The 17,385-nt window shown below is 42.1% G+C and overlaps 2 protein-coding genes across 2 annotated transcripts; both read right to left on the bottom strand.

The window, feature by feature from the left end:
* Positions 1 to 589: 589 nt before the first annotated feature.
* Positions 590 to 17,273, bottom strand: LOC143347583 (plasmolipin). The gene is made up of 4 exons (XM_076776863.1): positions 16,892 to 17,273; positions 2,533 to 2,700; positions 2,352 to 2,468; positions 590 to 2,074 (listed from the first exon to the last, which is right to left on the bottom strand). Exons 1-4 carry the CDS (start codon positions 17,063 to 17,065, stop codon positions 1,991 to 1,993), a joined length of 543 nt encoding a protein of 180 aa, XP_076632978.1. The 5' UTR covers positions 17,066 to 17,273; the 3' UTR covers positions 590 to 1,990.
* On the bottom strand, positions 3,569 to 6,735 carry LOC143347581 (dynein axonemal intermediate chain 3). Its single transcript, XM_076776858.1, has one exon. The coding sequence runs from the start codon at positions 6,521 to 6,523 to the stop codon at positions 3,728 to 3,730; it is 2,796 nt and encodes a 931-aa protein (XP_076632973.1). The 5' UTR covers positions 6,524 to 6,735; the 3' UTR covers positions 3,569 to 3,727.
* Positions 17,274 to 17,385: the final 112 nt, after the last annotated feature.

The raw sequence follows: 17,385 nt of genomic DNA, 5'->3' as shown, positions 1-17,385 counted from the left end.
GTAAAAATGCCTGGGCAGTCGAGAATCTCGACTTGAGATTCCAAATCGTATGCCTTTGATGGGAGATCGGATTTCAGTTGTCGAGAGCGAAAATGCAAGTGCGAGCCTTCCTCTCTCGACTCCCGATACGCCGAAGCGATCCGAAGTAATTTCGAACCGCCTCGTGGGAGTCGTGAGAGCCGCCCTAGTTGCGTGAAATAGTTCGTTATTTTCAGCGATAGATGGCGCTTATTTTTTGACCTCAAACCCTCTGGTGCTAAAACGCCCAAGTTTGTCGTGGAATAGTTCGCATCGTCCACGCTAGATGGATTTCACAACAAACTTGGGCGTTTTAACACCAGGGGGCCTGAGGTCGATAAATAAGCGCCATCTAGCGTTGGAAATAACGAACTATTCCACGACAAACTTGGGCGTTTTAGCACCAGAGGGTTTCAGGTCAAAAATAAGCGCCATCTATCGTTGAAAATAACGAACTACTCTGGCATCTCTGACCTCGCTTTAAGTTTCATTTTACGAAAGAACTTTGATCACAATTGATTTTACTATAATTCTAACCTCGTAGTAGGCGATGCGATAATAACTATACACATTGAACTTGGCATTGTTTTATTAATCATCCACATCTTAAGAATAAATGATATTTTCCAAAAAGAAATAAAATGATTCAAACGCATGTATGTGTACATATCTTTGTACATGATTAACGACACGTAACAAATATTGACAATCCTTAACGAACAACAGTGTTGGAGAAAACAATATCTTGAACAAACGCGCCACTCAATGTTGCTTGTAACCACGATTGGGGGGAAATAAAATAAAATGCGCCACGTTCGATTTCCACTGCGTCATTCGTCGTGTAACAAAAGTGAAAATTGTTCGAAATTTTACCTATTCTTAGCTTACGTATTTACATTTCGATGTTGACGTCGAAACGCGACGAATCGTAAGCGATCGTGTATGTATTTTGATGATAATGCGCTGCAGAAGAGAATACAATATATTTGAAAACGTAAATTTATGTAGTGATCGACTCTCCTTTCTTACGCTTATATCGACGAACGCGAAATACAGAGGTGCTCCTTACGTATGAGTGAAAGATAATAATAAAAAAAAAAAAAAAAAAAAACAGACGATGAATTGCATTCGATTTGTGCAAATATATTACCTTCGTAAAATAGATATATATATATATATATGTATATATAAATGTATGTATGTATATATATAATTTGTGTATACATATAAATAAAAACTCGCGATAGTGCGAAAAAAGGTACGATTAGAAAAGTTAACTGGATGGGAACAGTGCTGCATGAGATACGCGTATTTGCCAACGACCGAGAAAATATTCATTTGCAAATTGATAGTCGCGAAAAACGCCCGAACGGATCGATGTCCAATATGGACCTTATCGACCATGGGGCGCGATTTTTACAAAACAACCGTCGCTAACAACTATTTGTATCGCGAGAAACACTGAACGGCGTGTGAGAAAATATTCACAAAGTTCCTGGAGACGATTCGCGTACAGTCGTTTTGGTGTTACTTCGGCGCAACGACCCGTCCTAGGCGCGTGCAAAAATCTGTTTAACTTACTATTCGTTTTATCGGTCGTTCGACGTTCTCGTGGTCGTCCAGCGGTATATATATATAATATATAAGTAATTATACAGTAATACGTAATTTTAGCTGGTTCGAGATCGACGACGAGACCGATCGAAACGCGTAGCCGAATCGGCTAAATCTTAAGGCACATAATTTAATAGAGTCTCTTCTCGTTAAGCTACGACACACGATCGGGGAGGGGTCACGTTGGACTAGCTTCTTCCGAACCATCGATTTCTCTGGATTCGATAGTGTTTAAGACCGTGTCCGTGGTTGTTAATTCTTGGCCGTAGACCGACGGATCGCGAGTACCCCAAGTGTAGTAGCTCCGCCATAGAGGTGCTCTTCAGGTATCTGGCGTCTCTTCGAGTACCGATCTTCTTCACTGCGTGTTGCTGCTCTTCCACTCTACGTACAGGAAATACGCTCCAGCGGCGTATGCGAGCGTGTTCAAGATACCGAATACCTGCGATGGAAATACCAAAGGGACTAACGATTATTAAATATCGGTATAACTTGTCGACGATTACTTCTCGTCGTACGTGTAATTAGCTACAAGTTCTAAGTTGAAAGAGACTAACTTAAAAGAGACTGGTAAAGTTTAGTTTGCGTTAAGTTTTAAGACAATTGGATTTTTACTACTACTAAAATACTAAAATATTGGTCATACGATTGCGAAGGAAAGTAAAAAAATAACTAAAGATGCAAAAAGTACAGCTACACGCTTAGTCGATCATTCTTACCCCGGCAGCGATATTCGACGGGATACCAGGATGATTATATATCGCGCTCCAGACAGACAATTGAGCGATGAAGGCAATCATGTAGAGGACGGCGAACGACGTGGTGTTCAAAAGCTCCTGCAAACGATAAGATTTCAAGTATTAGATCTACTCTGCGTTCGGGCAACTCTACTTTGCTTACCGTCAAAATCCAGTTGATGGGTATTTTAAGCGCCTCTCGAATGGACAGCAAATAAACGAAACACCACAACAGAGTGGCGATGAACGCTGTTACGGCGACAAATAGAAACCAATGGGTTGCGCCCACTCGTGCTGGAGTTGCGCATGCCATGCATAATATGCCCAGAGCCTGGAACAATCACCATACACGTATGCGTTTGATTAAATTTTATTTAATTTCCTACGTACAAAAAGTTATTAACAATTACATTAAAAAATTTCAAATCGTTCTGGAAAAATTATTTTCGGTTGCGGGAGTCAATTATAAGCATTTTTGGTGAATAGACATATTTCTGAAATCCTACCCACTTTCGAGAAAAAAAATCTGGTAGGTGTCGAAATTGTTTGGCAGAAAAAAAATTTTTCAAATCGTTTTAGAAAAATTATTTTCGGTTGCAAGAGTCGATCGTAATCATTTTTGGTCATTACACATACCCCCGAAATCCTACTCAGTTTCGAGAAAAAAATTCCTTACCGAAAATATCATTTCTGGCCAGAAATGTCTGCCCGAATTTTCATGCGAATCTTCAAAACGTCATAACTTCTGAACGGATTGGACGATTTTAATGTTTAAAAAAGCAAACTACGCGTATTTTGATAGAGAATATGTACAAATCGCAAAAATATTCGAAAAGTTGGTCCTTGACCGCACAAAATGAGAAAAACCCCATAACAATGGTCCAATTTTCAATCAGCCATAACTCCTACAATTGTGAATATATTTCAATGAAACTTTTTTCTGAAGTAGAGTTTATGGGTACCTACAAAAAAGTATTAGACAACTTTTCTGTAGGGTGTCAAACAAAATTACTAAAAATGAAAAAGGAATTTTTAAGAAAAATCGACAAGGGGGTAGGTGCCTAAATTTTTCGACGAAAAAAAAAATTTCAAATCGTTCTGGAAAAATTATTTTTGGATGTGGGGGTCAATTACAATCATTTTTGGTGAATAGACATACCCCCGAAATCCTGCGCATTTTCAAGAAAAAAATTCAGTACGGGCGGAACTTTAAACGTTAATAACTTTTTAACGAAGCCTTCATCGACAAATTGGTATTCTTGATTTTCGTCTTATTTAGGGGTGGCCTAACACCCTGTATATACATATGCGGCGTAAAAGTTGTAGGCAAATAAATATATAAATAAATGAATGTTGGTCTATGAATTTTTGAACATTTTATCGTTTCCAAAGAGCTGAAAATTCGAATCGGTAAAATTGTTCGTTAACATTTCCCGAGCTCTACTACGTATTTCATCGTATTTCCGCAGACAATCGTCGACGGATGTTACAAGTTTGATCGTTGGTTCTTCGGGCTTCGAAGCCTCGTTCTTCGACTTCGGAATCTCGGGAAATTCTTCGGCCAGCGCTCTCGAGAAGTACGTTTCCCAACGAGCAGTTTCGTCTCGAGCTTTCGACAGCTTCGCGTCTCTCGCCTTTTCTCGGAGAACAAGAGGAAGCCTCTTTGCCTCCAACTCGGAGGGAACTAAATTTTTCTTGCTCAAAAGCACGGACTTCATTCTATCGTGCTCCCTCAACGACCACGCAACGTCTTTCGGTCTCGGAGCGCCGAGCGTCCGTTTCTCCGTTGTCGATCTCGAGCGTTCTTCCTGCTCTCGACGAAGTCTCTCCCTCGCTTCATCCAGTTCTCTTTTGCGCTCCTCGTCACGCCTAGCCGATCTTTTCGCTATCGTGGCCGGATCGTTGGCGAGGAAATCGTTCTGCCAACTGGCGAAAACCTTCTTCCTCCGCGTTTCTCTCCAAACGTACTCCTCGAACCAGTCCATCCTCTCGATCGTGCTGTCGCCGCGAAGACTCTCGGGCTCGCCGAACGCGCGAAAAAATCCACCCTCGTCCGCCACGCCGATCGTCTGGAACAGCTGACCGGCCGTCGTATAATTAAACGACAACAAACGAGTGATCGATTTCGACGATACCGTCTGCGAGACGATCGGTTGGCTCGATTCGTTCTTTATGTCCCACAGTTCGAGTACCCCGCGTTCGCCAGAGAGCACAAAAACGCCTGGTTCGCTAGCCCAGCAACAGGCGGTGTAAATGCAACAGGCCCTCCGCCAAAACAGCGCCCCGTCCAAACAGTCGTCCTTCCAAATCGCGAACACGCGACCACCGATCGTCAGAATCACGTCTTCGAGATGCGGCGACCGTGTAATTTCCGTAACGGGACCGTCGTGCATGCACGAACGTCCCAAGATCCTGCACTCGACAGCATTCACCGTTCCCTCGTCGAACATCTGCTCGTCCCACGTGCACCTTACCAATCCTTCCGCGCAGCCTATCCACAAGCTCGGGTTGCTCGTAATCTGAGTGCTTTCGCCTTGATTCCAAAGAACGCCGCTAAACGGCAGCTGCAAACACGTCAAGTGTCCAGGTTCACCGTTCGCGCCGGGAATTCGAAGGCGAAGAATCGGTTGGAAAGCGTCCCCGGGGACTTCATCGTCGAGATTCCACACCGCGACGGTGCTATCCTCGGAAGCAGTTAGAAATTGCCGGCCAGCGGCGACGGACGACTCTGTCAGCTTTCCATTTGGCTCTATTTTGTACTTGGCAGGCATCCATTGGATCCTCCGGACGGGGAGTCGGTGAGAGCAACTCGCGTCGGAGACAGCCACCGCGGGAATCTCGATATTTATCTCCTCGTCGTTACGATCGTTGTGATCTCTCGTGTTCCAGACGATCACGCGACCGCTGGAGCAGCCGCCGATCACGAGGTTCGCGTCGAACGGACAGAACGCGACGGAATGTATTTCTCGATGATGGCGCAGACGATGCAGAGGACGTAGCGGATCGTCGAATTTCCAAACGAGCACCGCAGAGCGAGTTTCGTTAACGTACGAAATCGCTGCGCGATCCACCGATCCCGCGGGCAAGGAAACGTCGGAAATGGCTTTATTTCCTGCGAAGTTCGAATCAGCGAACGATAACTGCTCGCGAAAGGCCGCCGCTTCGGCGAACGTTCCGATCGATCGTTTACCCCGCGATAAATTCTCAATGTCGTCCACGTGCACGTTCACCGCGGCGTTATACTTAACCGCGTCGATCATTTCTGGCGAACGTGCCTCCAGAAATAATTCCAAGGGTGACTTTTCTCTGGGTTCGTCGTCGCTTTCCTTATCCAGGACGTCGCTTCTCCCTTTGGATCGTTCGTCGTCGGTTCGCTCCAATTCCTCGTCGTTCGTCTCCCCGCCATCTTGGAGCTCCTCGTTGACCTCGACCTGCCCTGTCGACGCGCTCTCGTACGCGTACTGCGTCCACGCGTTTTTAGGATGCCCGGGATACGTTTGAACGAACGCACCACGAGGCTGCGAGTGGGTTTGGGCGGCTCGAGAGACGCACTTCCTGTCGATGTTCTCGTACTCCTCGTTCGCTTTCACGAGTTGAGCGTAGCTGTCTCTGCAACCGCTCGAATCCCTGTCGCTTAAACATCGAGCGGAGCCCAGGGAACCACCGGGCAATACGATTTCAATCTCGAACAACTCCCTCGTGTTTTTCGCGACGATTTCGTCCACTTCCGACTCGCTGCCCAACGAGATCCACGGTCTCGCGGTCTTCAGCATCTTGTCGAGCACTCTGCTCGAGATGGCGCTGGTGATCCTCTTGTTTCGCGTCTCGACTGCACGTTTCGCTTCCTCGGTGAGACAGATCACGAAATCGTCGGAGATCAGTCGCGTGGAGGCGTAGCCCACGAGGAACGCGTCCGATTCGTAGGCGTGGATCTTCTCTTTGAACGCTGTTAGAGGCGATTCCAGCCGTTTAGCGAGTCGCACGACCACGTCTCGGTTCGCGTAAGCCCATGGGTATTCCAGGAACACGTCCTCGCCCACCAAACAACCCAGTTCGCGTTGCGTCTCGAGATCGAGCTTCACGCGTTCCACATTTTCGATATTTTCGGCGACCAGCGTCCAGCTGAGCGGACGCTTGTCTCGTTTCCTCGGCATCTCGCGTTCATTCGCTGTGGCTCCGGTGCTAACACACCTTGGACAGTCTCGAGCATCGATCAAACGTACCTTGCACCTTGGAAACCATCTTGGTTTCACGATAGGCCGGAGTTGTACGCGTTTGAATAAAATTTGGCGGGTTCAGCGCAGATTAGTCGCACGGAAAAATGACTTATACCTTGGAATGCCAGTAAAGAAAAATAAATTTTAATGTTATCTATCGTTTTTGCCGAATTTGCCAATCTTCTTGACCACCGATCATCGTTTATATTTATTCGTAGCTAAGTATTCGAATAATGTCCAGCAACATGGAAGGGTGAACGGGCGCGAAAGTGTGAAGGATTGGAACGCTGGAACTGTGCACCGAAGGAAGAATTTCACTTTCACCGTTTGAAAACGTCGTTGACCGCGATAAACGTTCGACTAAGAATTCCTACGCTCCGCGACAAAAAAGATAGCATACCAAATGGTTTGCGTTGATTTTTTTGTTCTTGCATTACATATCGCTTTTCAATCGGCAATAGGTTGCGCGTATTCGGATTAAACGCTCCTTTCTTACTTATTTAGTGAACATTAATCTGAAAACGTGAACGTTAGAGGCTGTTTGCAACTTACAAGTTATTAATATTCGATTGCAATCGAGACGTGTTAAACGTTCGAAGACGCTGTTTTAACGAGAGATGACACGGTCCGTCCGCGTAAGTTCTCGTTCGATTGTTGCGAGAATGTAAATTGGTTTTTAACTGTCGTTTTCGCCGCATAGAAATACCACCCTATCCATTGACCTTTCGAGAGTGGCGCGCCTAGGCGAATGTCTCGTCACTAAATATACGCACTTGACAAGTAGAAAGCCTCATGGAAAAAAAAGAAGGATCGCGTGCACTGCAACGCACCTCGCGACGCTGTAAAATCGTTTCCTCCGATGGCTGTCGAAGCGAAACTGTTTTAAAAAAATTCCATCGTAGCTCGCGCGACTCGAGAAAGCACGACGCGGAATAACGGGTGTTCCAGAAATAACTTTATTGGAGAAATAAATAACGGCTCGAAAATGCAAGTCGAGGTCTCGTATGGCGTTAACGTCGACTCTCAATATACGTGCATGCACATGCAACATTAACGGTAAGTAAAATGGCAATGATCGAGTGATCGCATTCGCTTAATGACGTGGAAAGATGTAGAAAAGATGGACAGTAAAATGAAGCATAACAGATTTATTATTTATTATATTAACACCCTTCAACGGTTTATGGTTATACGCATTATTTTAGGATGCCATACAGATTTCACTTACGAGCCAAAGAAATTTATATGTATTCGTTTATGTTGATACTAATAAAATTGATACAGTTGAAGCAACTATATCTGTGGTCAGATGGCGAAACCTGATTTTGTCGCTACAGACGAGGTACCAGTTAGACTAGGCATCTCATAGAAATTGGTGTCGCACTGAAATAACGACCTAGTAAAAAAGCTAGTGGTTTTCGAGCGACCTCTTCGTTTGAAAAACGGTGATTTAGAGAACTATAGCCAAACGCAGAAAATCTTTTCCCTTACAAACACGTACAGGTTTACAAACGCAACGTTTATTGTTACTACACGATAATAATAAAACGACGAGAATAGGTGTGAAAAAAGCTGCGAGACCGTTCGACTTACTTGTGCCCGGACTGAGTTGGTAATGTCAGAACTAGAAAATAAAAGAATAAATGTCTTACTGTGCCGGTTAATCCAGAATCTTCGATTAACATTTACTATTTTATTTCCTAGTTTTGATCGAAATAGTCTTCTAACCTAAAATACACTCCTTCAAAGTTCATTAAATTATAAGGGAATTCTTGTATGAAGGTTTTAATCTTCGACTCCGTGATAGTTTTAATGGGGCATTGGTTATTCGATGGTCAACAATAAGATCAAGGCTAGCGGTTTAGTAAAGATCCAGTAATGGACAAGAGGTAGGACCGATCGAAATAGTTCTCCCCACCCTTCCATTATTTTACAAAGGGGTATTGGTCAAGCCACTGCTGACGAATTCTTCAGTATCCCTGGGACATTTGGGGGGATCAGATCTCACGATTTCGGGGGCCTACTCTCCCTTTGTCAGTAAATCATTGTATATCGAATTACCAACGAACAGACGCCTCGATCCTAAGACCTGTTGCACGATACAGCATGGCGTCGCGTCGCGTATCTCCCAATTTTACCTCGTTTTCTTTGATAAAATAATTGCTTGGCAGAACTATAAACGAGGAGATCGAAGGAACTTTGATTCCTTCTATCTTCTAACTTTAGTAATCTAAGAATGTGAAAGGGAGATTAATGGAACTTGGATTTCATCTACCTCCTTTCGGGTTTCCACTCGTAGCAATCCCCTCGTGTTAAGCTAATGGTTGCGAATTTAAAATAGTTTCTTTAAACAAAATTATTAATAATAACTCGTACACTGTTCAAAATTTCACTGTTCGACGTTAACCAATCGCTTATGAGGTTTGGAAGACCGGAAATAAGTAATAGTTGAGACGTCACGCGAAGCACCATTCCCAGTCAGTTAGTATCGCTAAGGGTCAGATCAGTTTATCAAATAAGGGGTGATTAAATAAATTGAACAGAAGTAACACGATGACCTATATAACACATCATTTTGCTATTAAACTATCGTTAAAAGATAATGTGTACTAAAGAATTACAGTGCTGTAAATAATTGCAACTCAACCGTATTGTGCGATAACACCACTGACAAACTAAATTTTAGAGACTAAAGCAATCGTTTCTAAAATTAATGAAATCTGTTCAAAATTCCCTTGTTGACCAATCGCTTATGAGATTTAGAAGTTGAGACGTCGTCACGCGAAGCACCATTATGAAGTACTATTATACAAGGTGTTCGGCACCTCTGGGAAAAATTTTAATGGGGGATTCTAGACGAAAATCAAGAATACCAATTTGTTGATAGAGGCTTCCTTAAAAAGTTATTAACAATTAAATTCAAAAATTTCAAATCGTTCTAAAAAAATTATTTTCAGTTGCGGGGGTCAATTGTAATCATTTTTGGTCATTACACATACCCCCGAAATCCTACCCACTTTCTAGAAAAAAATTCGAGAAGGTGTGAGATTTTTCGACGAAAAAAAAAGAATTTCAAATCGTACTGAAAAAATTATCTTCAGTTGCGGGGGTCAATTACAATCATTTTTGGTGAATAGACATACCCCCGAAATCCTGCGCATTTTCGAGAAAAAAATTCAATTCGGGCAGAACTTTAAACGTTAATAACTTTTTAACAAAGCCTCCATCAAGAAATTGGTATTCTTGATTTTCGTCTTATTTAGGCCTCTAGAATCTCCCATTAAAATTTTTCCCAGGGGTGGCCGAACACCCTGTATATCATTGTTCGTTAAATAATGCCCTAATGAAAACTTTGATACGAATTTTCTCTTCAATTATTCAGAATATTATAACTCAGACGGATGCAGATGGTGCAGTAGAAACAGAAGCGCTTCTTGGGCATTTGTAACACGATCTTGTCTGTGCATACACGCAGAGAAAACCGCTTAGTCGGTTGAAGTTGAGAGAATTACTTACTCAAGTAAGTACGCGAAGACCACATACAAATAAGACACGACTTGAGAAGAACTATACGACCTACATACGCTATTCGCATGCGGTTACCAAGTGGCTACCGGTTGCAACCTACGCCGATAACTTATGCTGATACGTTCAGTTATGCGAAGCTACTTGACCAATTGTTAGACATTAACAAAGAACTTGGTGGAACGACTGTCGAGCGTATCCGTTTTGGACTCGTGCAAGCGATTTCTTTCAGAGTGACCATGTAAAAATAACGACACGAATAAATAAAGAATTTATAAACACGATAACGCAAAAATGAAATCAAAAACCTTGCATTGGAATGCGAAATAATGAAATTCAGGTTCGGGTCAAAATAGAGTCGATTTTATTTTTCAAGGATATTTAGAAACATTTTTTTTTTTAGAATGGTGGATAAAGTCTTCCATTGTCAAATTAAATATATTTTACCTTGAAGCAAAAGTACCAAACAATCTTGTTTTCAAGTTGTTAACACGATGTTCCCTCTTTACTTCGCTCCAACATCGTTCGATGTGTTTGAGCGACGAAATTCATTTATGTCGAGAAGATGACGTAAGTATGCTCTTAAAGCAGCGATGACTGCTAGGCGTGCTTGGTCTTATCACAATATTCCAAAAATAATAATTTTACAATCAACCTCGTCTTAATTTATCGATGAGACTTCATTTATCTCGTCTGTTGGTCGTGCAAAATACGACAAAAGTTTACAGAAACAAATAATTTGATCATAGCCAAAACGCCGGAAACCATGAATCATAAAAAAATCGTAACGTCGATCGATTCGCGTAGACTGAGCCGGTGTTAGTTCCACTTGTTTGAATTGGCTAACTGTCGAGTTTCAACGCTACTTCGCGACGTGTTGCAATTCTTTTTTCTTTTCGAAAGGAATAACCTCATTATCTGCAAATGAATTAGTGCAATTCCGTAATTCATCAAAGAATTACAACTCAAGCGAACCAACTTACGCTATCGCGCTCACATAATCGCGGCACAATATACTGCTATAAAAATAGACGACCAATTAGCAATGTAAATCGCGTTAAACGAAGCCACAGACTTTTAATTACGTTTATGCGTGAACGTACGAAACGGAGACGAGAAAAATTTCATTCGAGTAATACATAACCAATAAAGCCAATGAATGGAATTCGTAAGGTCTATTTAGCCGAACAGTTGAATTTTTATACTCGAATACAATACACGATTTATCTCGCAGTCAGTCGAAAAATGCAACACCGAGTTTACACGTTCATTTTAGCACATTATGCAACGTATGTCTCCGAAAAAAGTACTCTCTGGTAAATTTTATTTCGTAATTAAGTCATATAAATGTAATTTAAATACGTTCTTTTATATATTACCTGGCCAAAGCAAGCCTTTTACATATGTATTTTTGCTATAATGACGCAGAACCAGAATTACTATTGCGTGCCGTCAGACACTATACAGGGATTCGTATTGTGAATCATGCGTATCGCTGTTCGTATTCGTGCAACTAGAGGTACATACACGTTCTATTGCCCTACGCAATGTAGCTTATTTCTAAGTTTGCGTCACTCAGCAAGGACGAGACAAAAACTGAAGATGACTAATGAGCCTTGTAGTCAACTATTGGCGATTAGTTTGCGCAACGACTTATCCACGACGTAACACGGCGATAAGGTTCGTAAAAGATCGTCGTACGTGACCTGCACGTGCACATAGATTTGTCAAATATTCTCGTAATGATTTAGGAATTACGAATATATGAACTCTGATAACGCGAGACAATCGAAAAATGTCATGTTAGAAGATACGCAACGTAATCTAATCGATTGGCCGTATTTGCACGAATATGAAAACACGAAGTATAACCTAAAAGTGAAGCGACTCCAAGTTTCAAAGCTTGAAAAAAACTACGGTAGAATCGAGGTTATTCGAACAAATCGGGGGATATGGGAATATGAATAAGAGAATTTTTTAATGATCGACTACTCGTTGATTTGTTAACTTTAAATTAATAAAATAAACGTAGAAAGGTGTGGAAAGAGGGCGATCTTTAAGATTAGGAATTTTACTTTATATTCGGTATGCAATTAAATCATTAAACCATGTCCTGGCGAGAGTAAGCGCAGTTTATATAATAATGATTCTTAAGATAAATATCGCTTCGGGGTTGGCGTGCCCATCTTTTGTGCAGCCGAGACGAAATCCAACACCAGCAGATATTTATACACGGCGATATCGTTAAGCCTCGAAATCGACTTTATCTTTTACCAACGGCCGTAGTCGACAACCGAAAAAGAGGACAACGAATGAGAAGAAAAGCATTGTTTTTTTAAATGTCGTCTTTCACGCTTCACTGGCACCAAGGGGGATCCCCCCAGTTGGAAGGGATGGAAACGTTGGACTCGCGAATTCACAGAGTCATGTCTGGAGTTCGTTCTGAGAATTATTACTGCTTTTTTCGTTCTCAATAGTCGATGCCAAGAAGGGGCTTCCGAAGGGTAGCTTTGACCCGCGTTTCTAAAGGTAACGACACCGATGATTAGCACCTGGTGGAATTTCTCAATGTCGCCAACTACCATCACCCCTGCAAAAGCACACCGTGACACACCTCTCCAACGAACAACCTAAGAACTGAAGTGTTAGATTCCAGTAGAATAGACAACACTTTATTTTCTTAGGAAACTCGTACAACTTGTATTAGGTCGACTAAGTACTAGACTCTTTCTGACCATTCTTCAATATTGCAAGCTTTTATGTACTATTGCTGGAGATAGGTAGAGGTAGGGACGATGGTCAAGGGACAGTGTGAGTAAGGATTAGAAATCGTGATTAGGATGTTTGGATGAGTAATGTTTGCGATGTGACTGAGTGGTGTTTGTATGGTCGTGTTGGTCATCCAATAGAAGGAGCGATGCTTGCAAGAACCTACAATCGACGAATATTTTAGGTTACGTCACTTTTGTATCATCCTGTACGATAATTCCCTTGACCAGTTCACATCGGCTTGAATATGCCGCGGATAGTCAGCGCTACGAGGCGCGGTTTGTCCTTGCGTATAAGGTACTCGCGTGCAATTAACTGTGGGTGCATAACTTGTTGCACCAACCGATATGCTTCGTGCACAACCTACACACCATAAGAACGCATGGCACAACGACGCGGGAAACGTTGTAATAATCGACATTGCGTAATTCGCCGCGTCACTTGTTTCCTTTGGCGTGGCTGATTAAATTCTGCGTGGTTCGAGGGGCTCTGGTCCACTAAACGCAAAGTCCATCTGTCGTTCAAAATTACAAACGACTGCCACATTAGGGAAATGCAGAAACGCGACGTGTATCTGAAAATTAGTTTATTCGATATCTAAATTTTATTTTAATTTAATGAATTCGAATATTACAGAGTGTTATATTTGAATAGAACACATATTGATCTTTGACTTCGCGAGTCCAAACCTGCACGCTTATCGCGATTTCACAGATTACAAGGAAGGATTGCGCGAGGAGACCTTAAAAACGTGGACTATTCTTACATTCTCTTCTCACGGTTAATGGAAGACAATCACTGACCGGAAAGAAACTCGCGTGAATTACCATGACCGAAATTGATTCTTTAAATGGGACAATTAGCTCTCGCTGATATATGCTATTATTGGAATATAGATCGAAACTGCAATTGTACCTTTTTTAATAATGAAACAAACGACATCCTGTTTAAGAATAACATATTATTAAATTATGATATCAGTTCACGAGTCTAAAACTTTTATTCGTTATTCTTGTATAAAATTATAGGTTATGTACGCTTACGTAAGTAAATAAAAGGAAAAAAGAAATACCTCGCGTTATTGAAACAATGAACATTTAGTTTAGAACAACTGGTTTATGGACTTACGTTGATTAAGAATTCTATACTAAATTCAGCGTGTTCTACGATCCTGCAATGTTTTGAAGAACCTTTCAAGAACACCCTGTTATTTCCTAATGCGTTTCTTCGATTTCTCTAATTCTCGGGTATAATACGGCGCGAAAAAATGAAAACTCGAAACTGAATCAATACAACAGCACTTAGCCGTTTATCGACGTTTAATGAAACGACTGACCATGGATTTACACTTGCATTGCATTAAAGAAACGAAAATACTTTGCAAATAGTTGGAAAGTTTGCAGACTCTATTATCAGCGACCCTGAAAAACGCTGGATTCATTCTGTTCGTGTGTAGCACAACGTACAATTCAGCCTGTATGCGATTGTACGTACATACATAGACGCGAATAAACATGACGTACACGAAGTGACACGATACATAGCATTCGTATTATGCTAGCTGAATTATTGTGCCATTTCTTGTTTTCTCTGCACGCAATTCCACGAGCAGCTAGGCTTCACCGTTGATTATTAGGATCCAAGGTTCGGGCTGTCCAATTTGCATAGGGAACACGTCGATGCAAACAACTGCAATCATTGGCGATGTTTACATGACCAATAGTATTTAAAGCTTTTTGCACTGGGATAACAAAACATTTCGCGATATGATTTGTTTTTTCCCGAATATAATTTACCGCTGATTTGCATTACGCAACGCTGTAACGCTTTGCAATGAAAATGTCAACAGTTTATAAGCGAGTTTCTTTTTTACCAAGATAGCTTCCAATCGAGTACCAATCCCGTAAATAAAATTAATATCATTATCTGTACAGAATATTGGAAGAATTGATCGCACGAAATTCATGGCCAAAAGATTCCCCAGCCCCGGCTTAGAGTCTAAATGTTATACGACACGGTCGAATTCACGCACACGAATACGCATTGGCGGTGGGTTGGTCGTGAAAGATCGAAAATCATCGAAGAGAAGTCAAGGACACCTTGAATTCTTAATGAATCGTTTCGATACCGTTGGTACGGCCTCGGCGTATGGCAGTAGAATGGAAGTCTGAGTATGTGGGACGCCACGTATGGTCCCGGTCATCGGGATGAACATGTATGGTCATCGAACGTGTGTCTAGTTCGTAGGGACGTGTCCGAGCGTATCGAAACTATGCCATCACCGTCGAGAATCGTTTCAAGTTTTTGGTTGATCGCGCTGGACGATCGTCCATAGTAAAACAAAACCGGTTCTTCCTTCGTATTCTTAACGCCGTTGATACACAGTATGTGGAAATTCGAACTACGACGTCGGAAGAATGTCGTTGGTTTCGTCGTCGCGGCTAATAACGTGGAACAAGTGACTCGCTTTACAAACTTATTAACGCGGAACGATCGCGACACGCTAAACGTATTTAATCCGTTGTACGTTCCCCGTGGCGTGTAAACGTTCGACCGCCAATGGAAACGCATCGAGGAACGTGTTTCTAGAACAGAAGTCTCATGAAATAACAGTATGGCGTATTTGATTTCCATCTGTTGCAAAGTCACTATTGAGATTGGTCACGCGTGCCTTCTTACGTTTGCACACCGAGAAAGACCGCTACTCGAAGGTCAGGTTCCGCGCATCTCGTTCGAATCATCTGCTTTATCGGTTCTATATACGTTCGCATTATCGAACGAGTCAAGACGTGATAACAAATCGTTCATAGAGGGAGACAAACGAAATTGATAATCTCGATATTTTCGTTGCTAAACGTTCACGTTTTTCTCGATCCAAGTTTTGTTCGTACGTTGCTTGTCCGACTACGGGCGTACAGAATTTACTAGACACGCGAAAACACGTGCGTTTTTACGTGGCAAGGTTCGACCGAATCGATACGTCCTTTTGCCTACTGCCATCGGTCGAAAATAATCGGTGCTTTATTTCCAGCGACTAAACGGAGAAATGTCGCCGGGCGTGTCTCTGCACGTGCATGAACCAAAGAGAAACGATGCTTACCGATGCTGATCACCTAACGGTATCGTCGATTTCGATGGGGAAACGTTGCAGAGACGATGAAACGAAAAAACTGTTCGTAATGACAGACATCGACGATATTAGCATAAGCAATTTTACGAGTAGAAACGGCTATGTTTATTTCTTGGAAATATTTTGTTAACCGTTCCGTAAAGAGATTACTGTTACGCGGTTATGCCGTTGCAGGTAAGTTCAACGTCACGGTGCAAACCATGGAATCGGCAGCTACGCGTGTTCCTCTCTGTACAACAAAATATCAGATATTTGATAATGAACGATAACGTTGTTCGAAGGTGAAACTGATACTCTCGTTATAAAATGCATCCCAAGAACCGGCCACGAAATCACGTAGCGCTTCAAAACGCTTGCGTTTAAAATAACAATGCCAGATAAAAGATACGAGAGGGTTTATAACGTCAAAAACAATGCCGAGTGCGTGCCAAAATTCAATATGATAAACGACATCGTAGAAAATAAGTGTTCTTACGTGCAATACAAGTTACGAGAATCGATGGTAACCCTAATTTGAAAAACTAATTTTCCTCAGGACTGTAACACGATAAATTATACGAAATGTTCATCGTAATATAACGAAGAAATGTTTCCAACAAAACATCGAAGTTAAAACTATGTAGTGCCATTTAAAAACGTCAAGGTAATCTCCATTTTTTATCGAGTAAAAAGATTTTTGGACGTTCGTACTATTGCAATTAATTGCAACGGAAATACTGAATAACTTTTGTTGGAAACGCCTTGTACGACAATTGTTTCTCGAAATAAACTTGTCTTGTTAAAAAAAAAAAATACTGATTAATTTTTCTGCTTAAATAACACTCTGTATGGCACGAACCGGAAGAAGATCGATAAACAACGTTTGATATTATCGTACTCACCACTTGCACGAGCTTAATGAGACCGGGTATGGTCCTGAAGTAGGGTACGTTTAGTCTAATGCCTGCCAAAAAATTTGGTTGACCCGGTTCCGACTTCACAGTGGGTACCTGGCGAGGATTATTGCTGGCGTTGTTGCTGGAACCGTCCATCGTCACAACAGTCTCCGACATCATATTATGTTTCCTTCACGGCAAGTGTACCACAAATAACTTGAGCGACGTATATTCGTCAGTGAAAGGCACCAGCGTAAACACCACTCGAGAACGAAGGAAACCGGTACTGCTGCAGCCGAACTCGAAACACCTGTTGGTTCACCACGACCCGCACGGAGGCCTCACCGCTGTATACTACCATCCTATTAACCAACGACCCGCTATTCCCCCACTATAATCTATTTTCCCCACCCTTTCTCAATACCTTCCTTAACTTGCAATGAAGCCCGGAACGCAAGGCGTCGATCGCCACGTTGTACATATGCGTCTTTTGCGGTTCT

Source organism: Colletes latitarsis, chromosome 11 (genome assembly GCF_051014445.1).
Source record: "Colletes latitarsis isolate SP2378_abdomen chromosome 11, iyColLati1, whole genome shotgun sequence".
NCBI classification, from domain to species: domain Eukaryota; kingdom Metazoa; phylum Arthropoda; class Insecta; order Hymenoptera; family Colletidae; genus Colletes; species Colletes latitarsis.
This window is presented reverse-complemented; position numbering and strand designations above follow the sequence as displayed.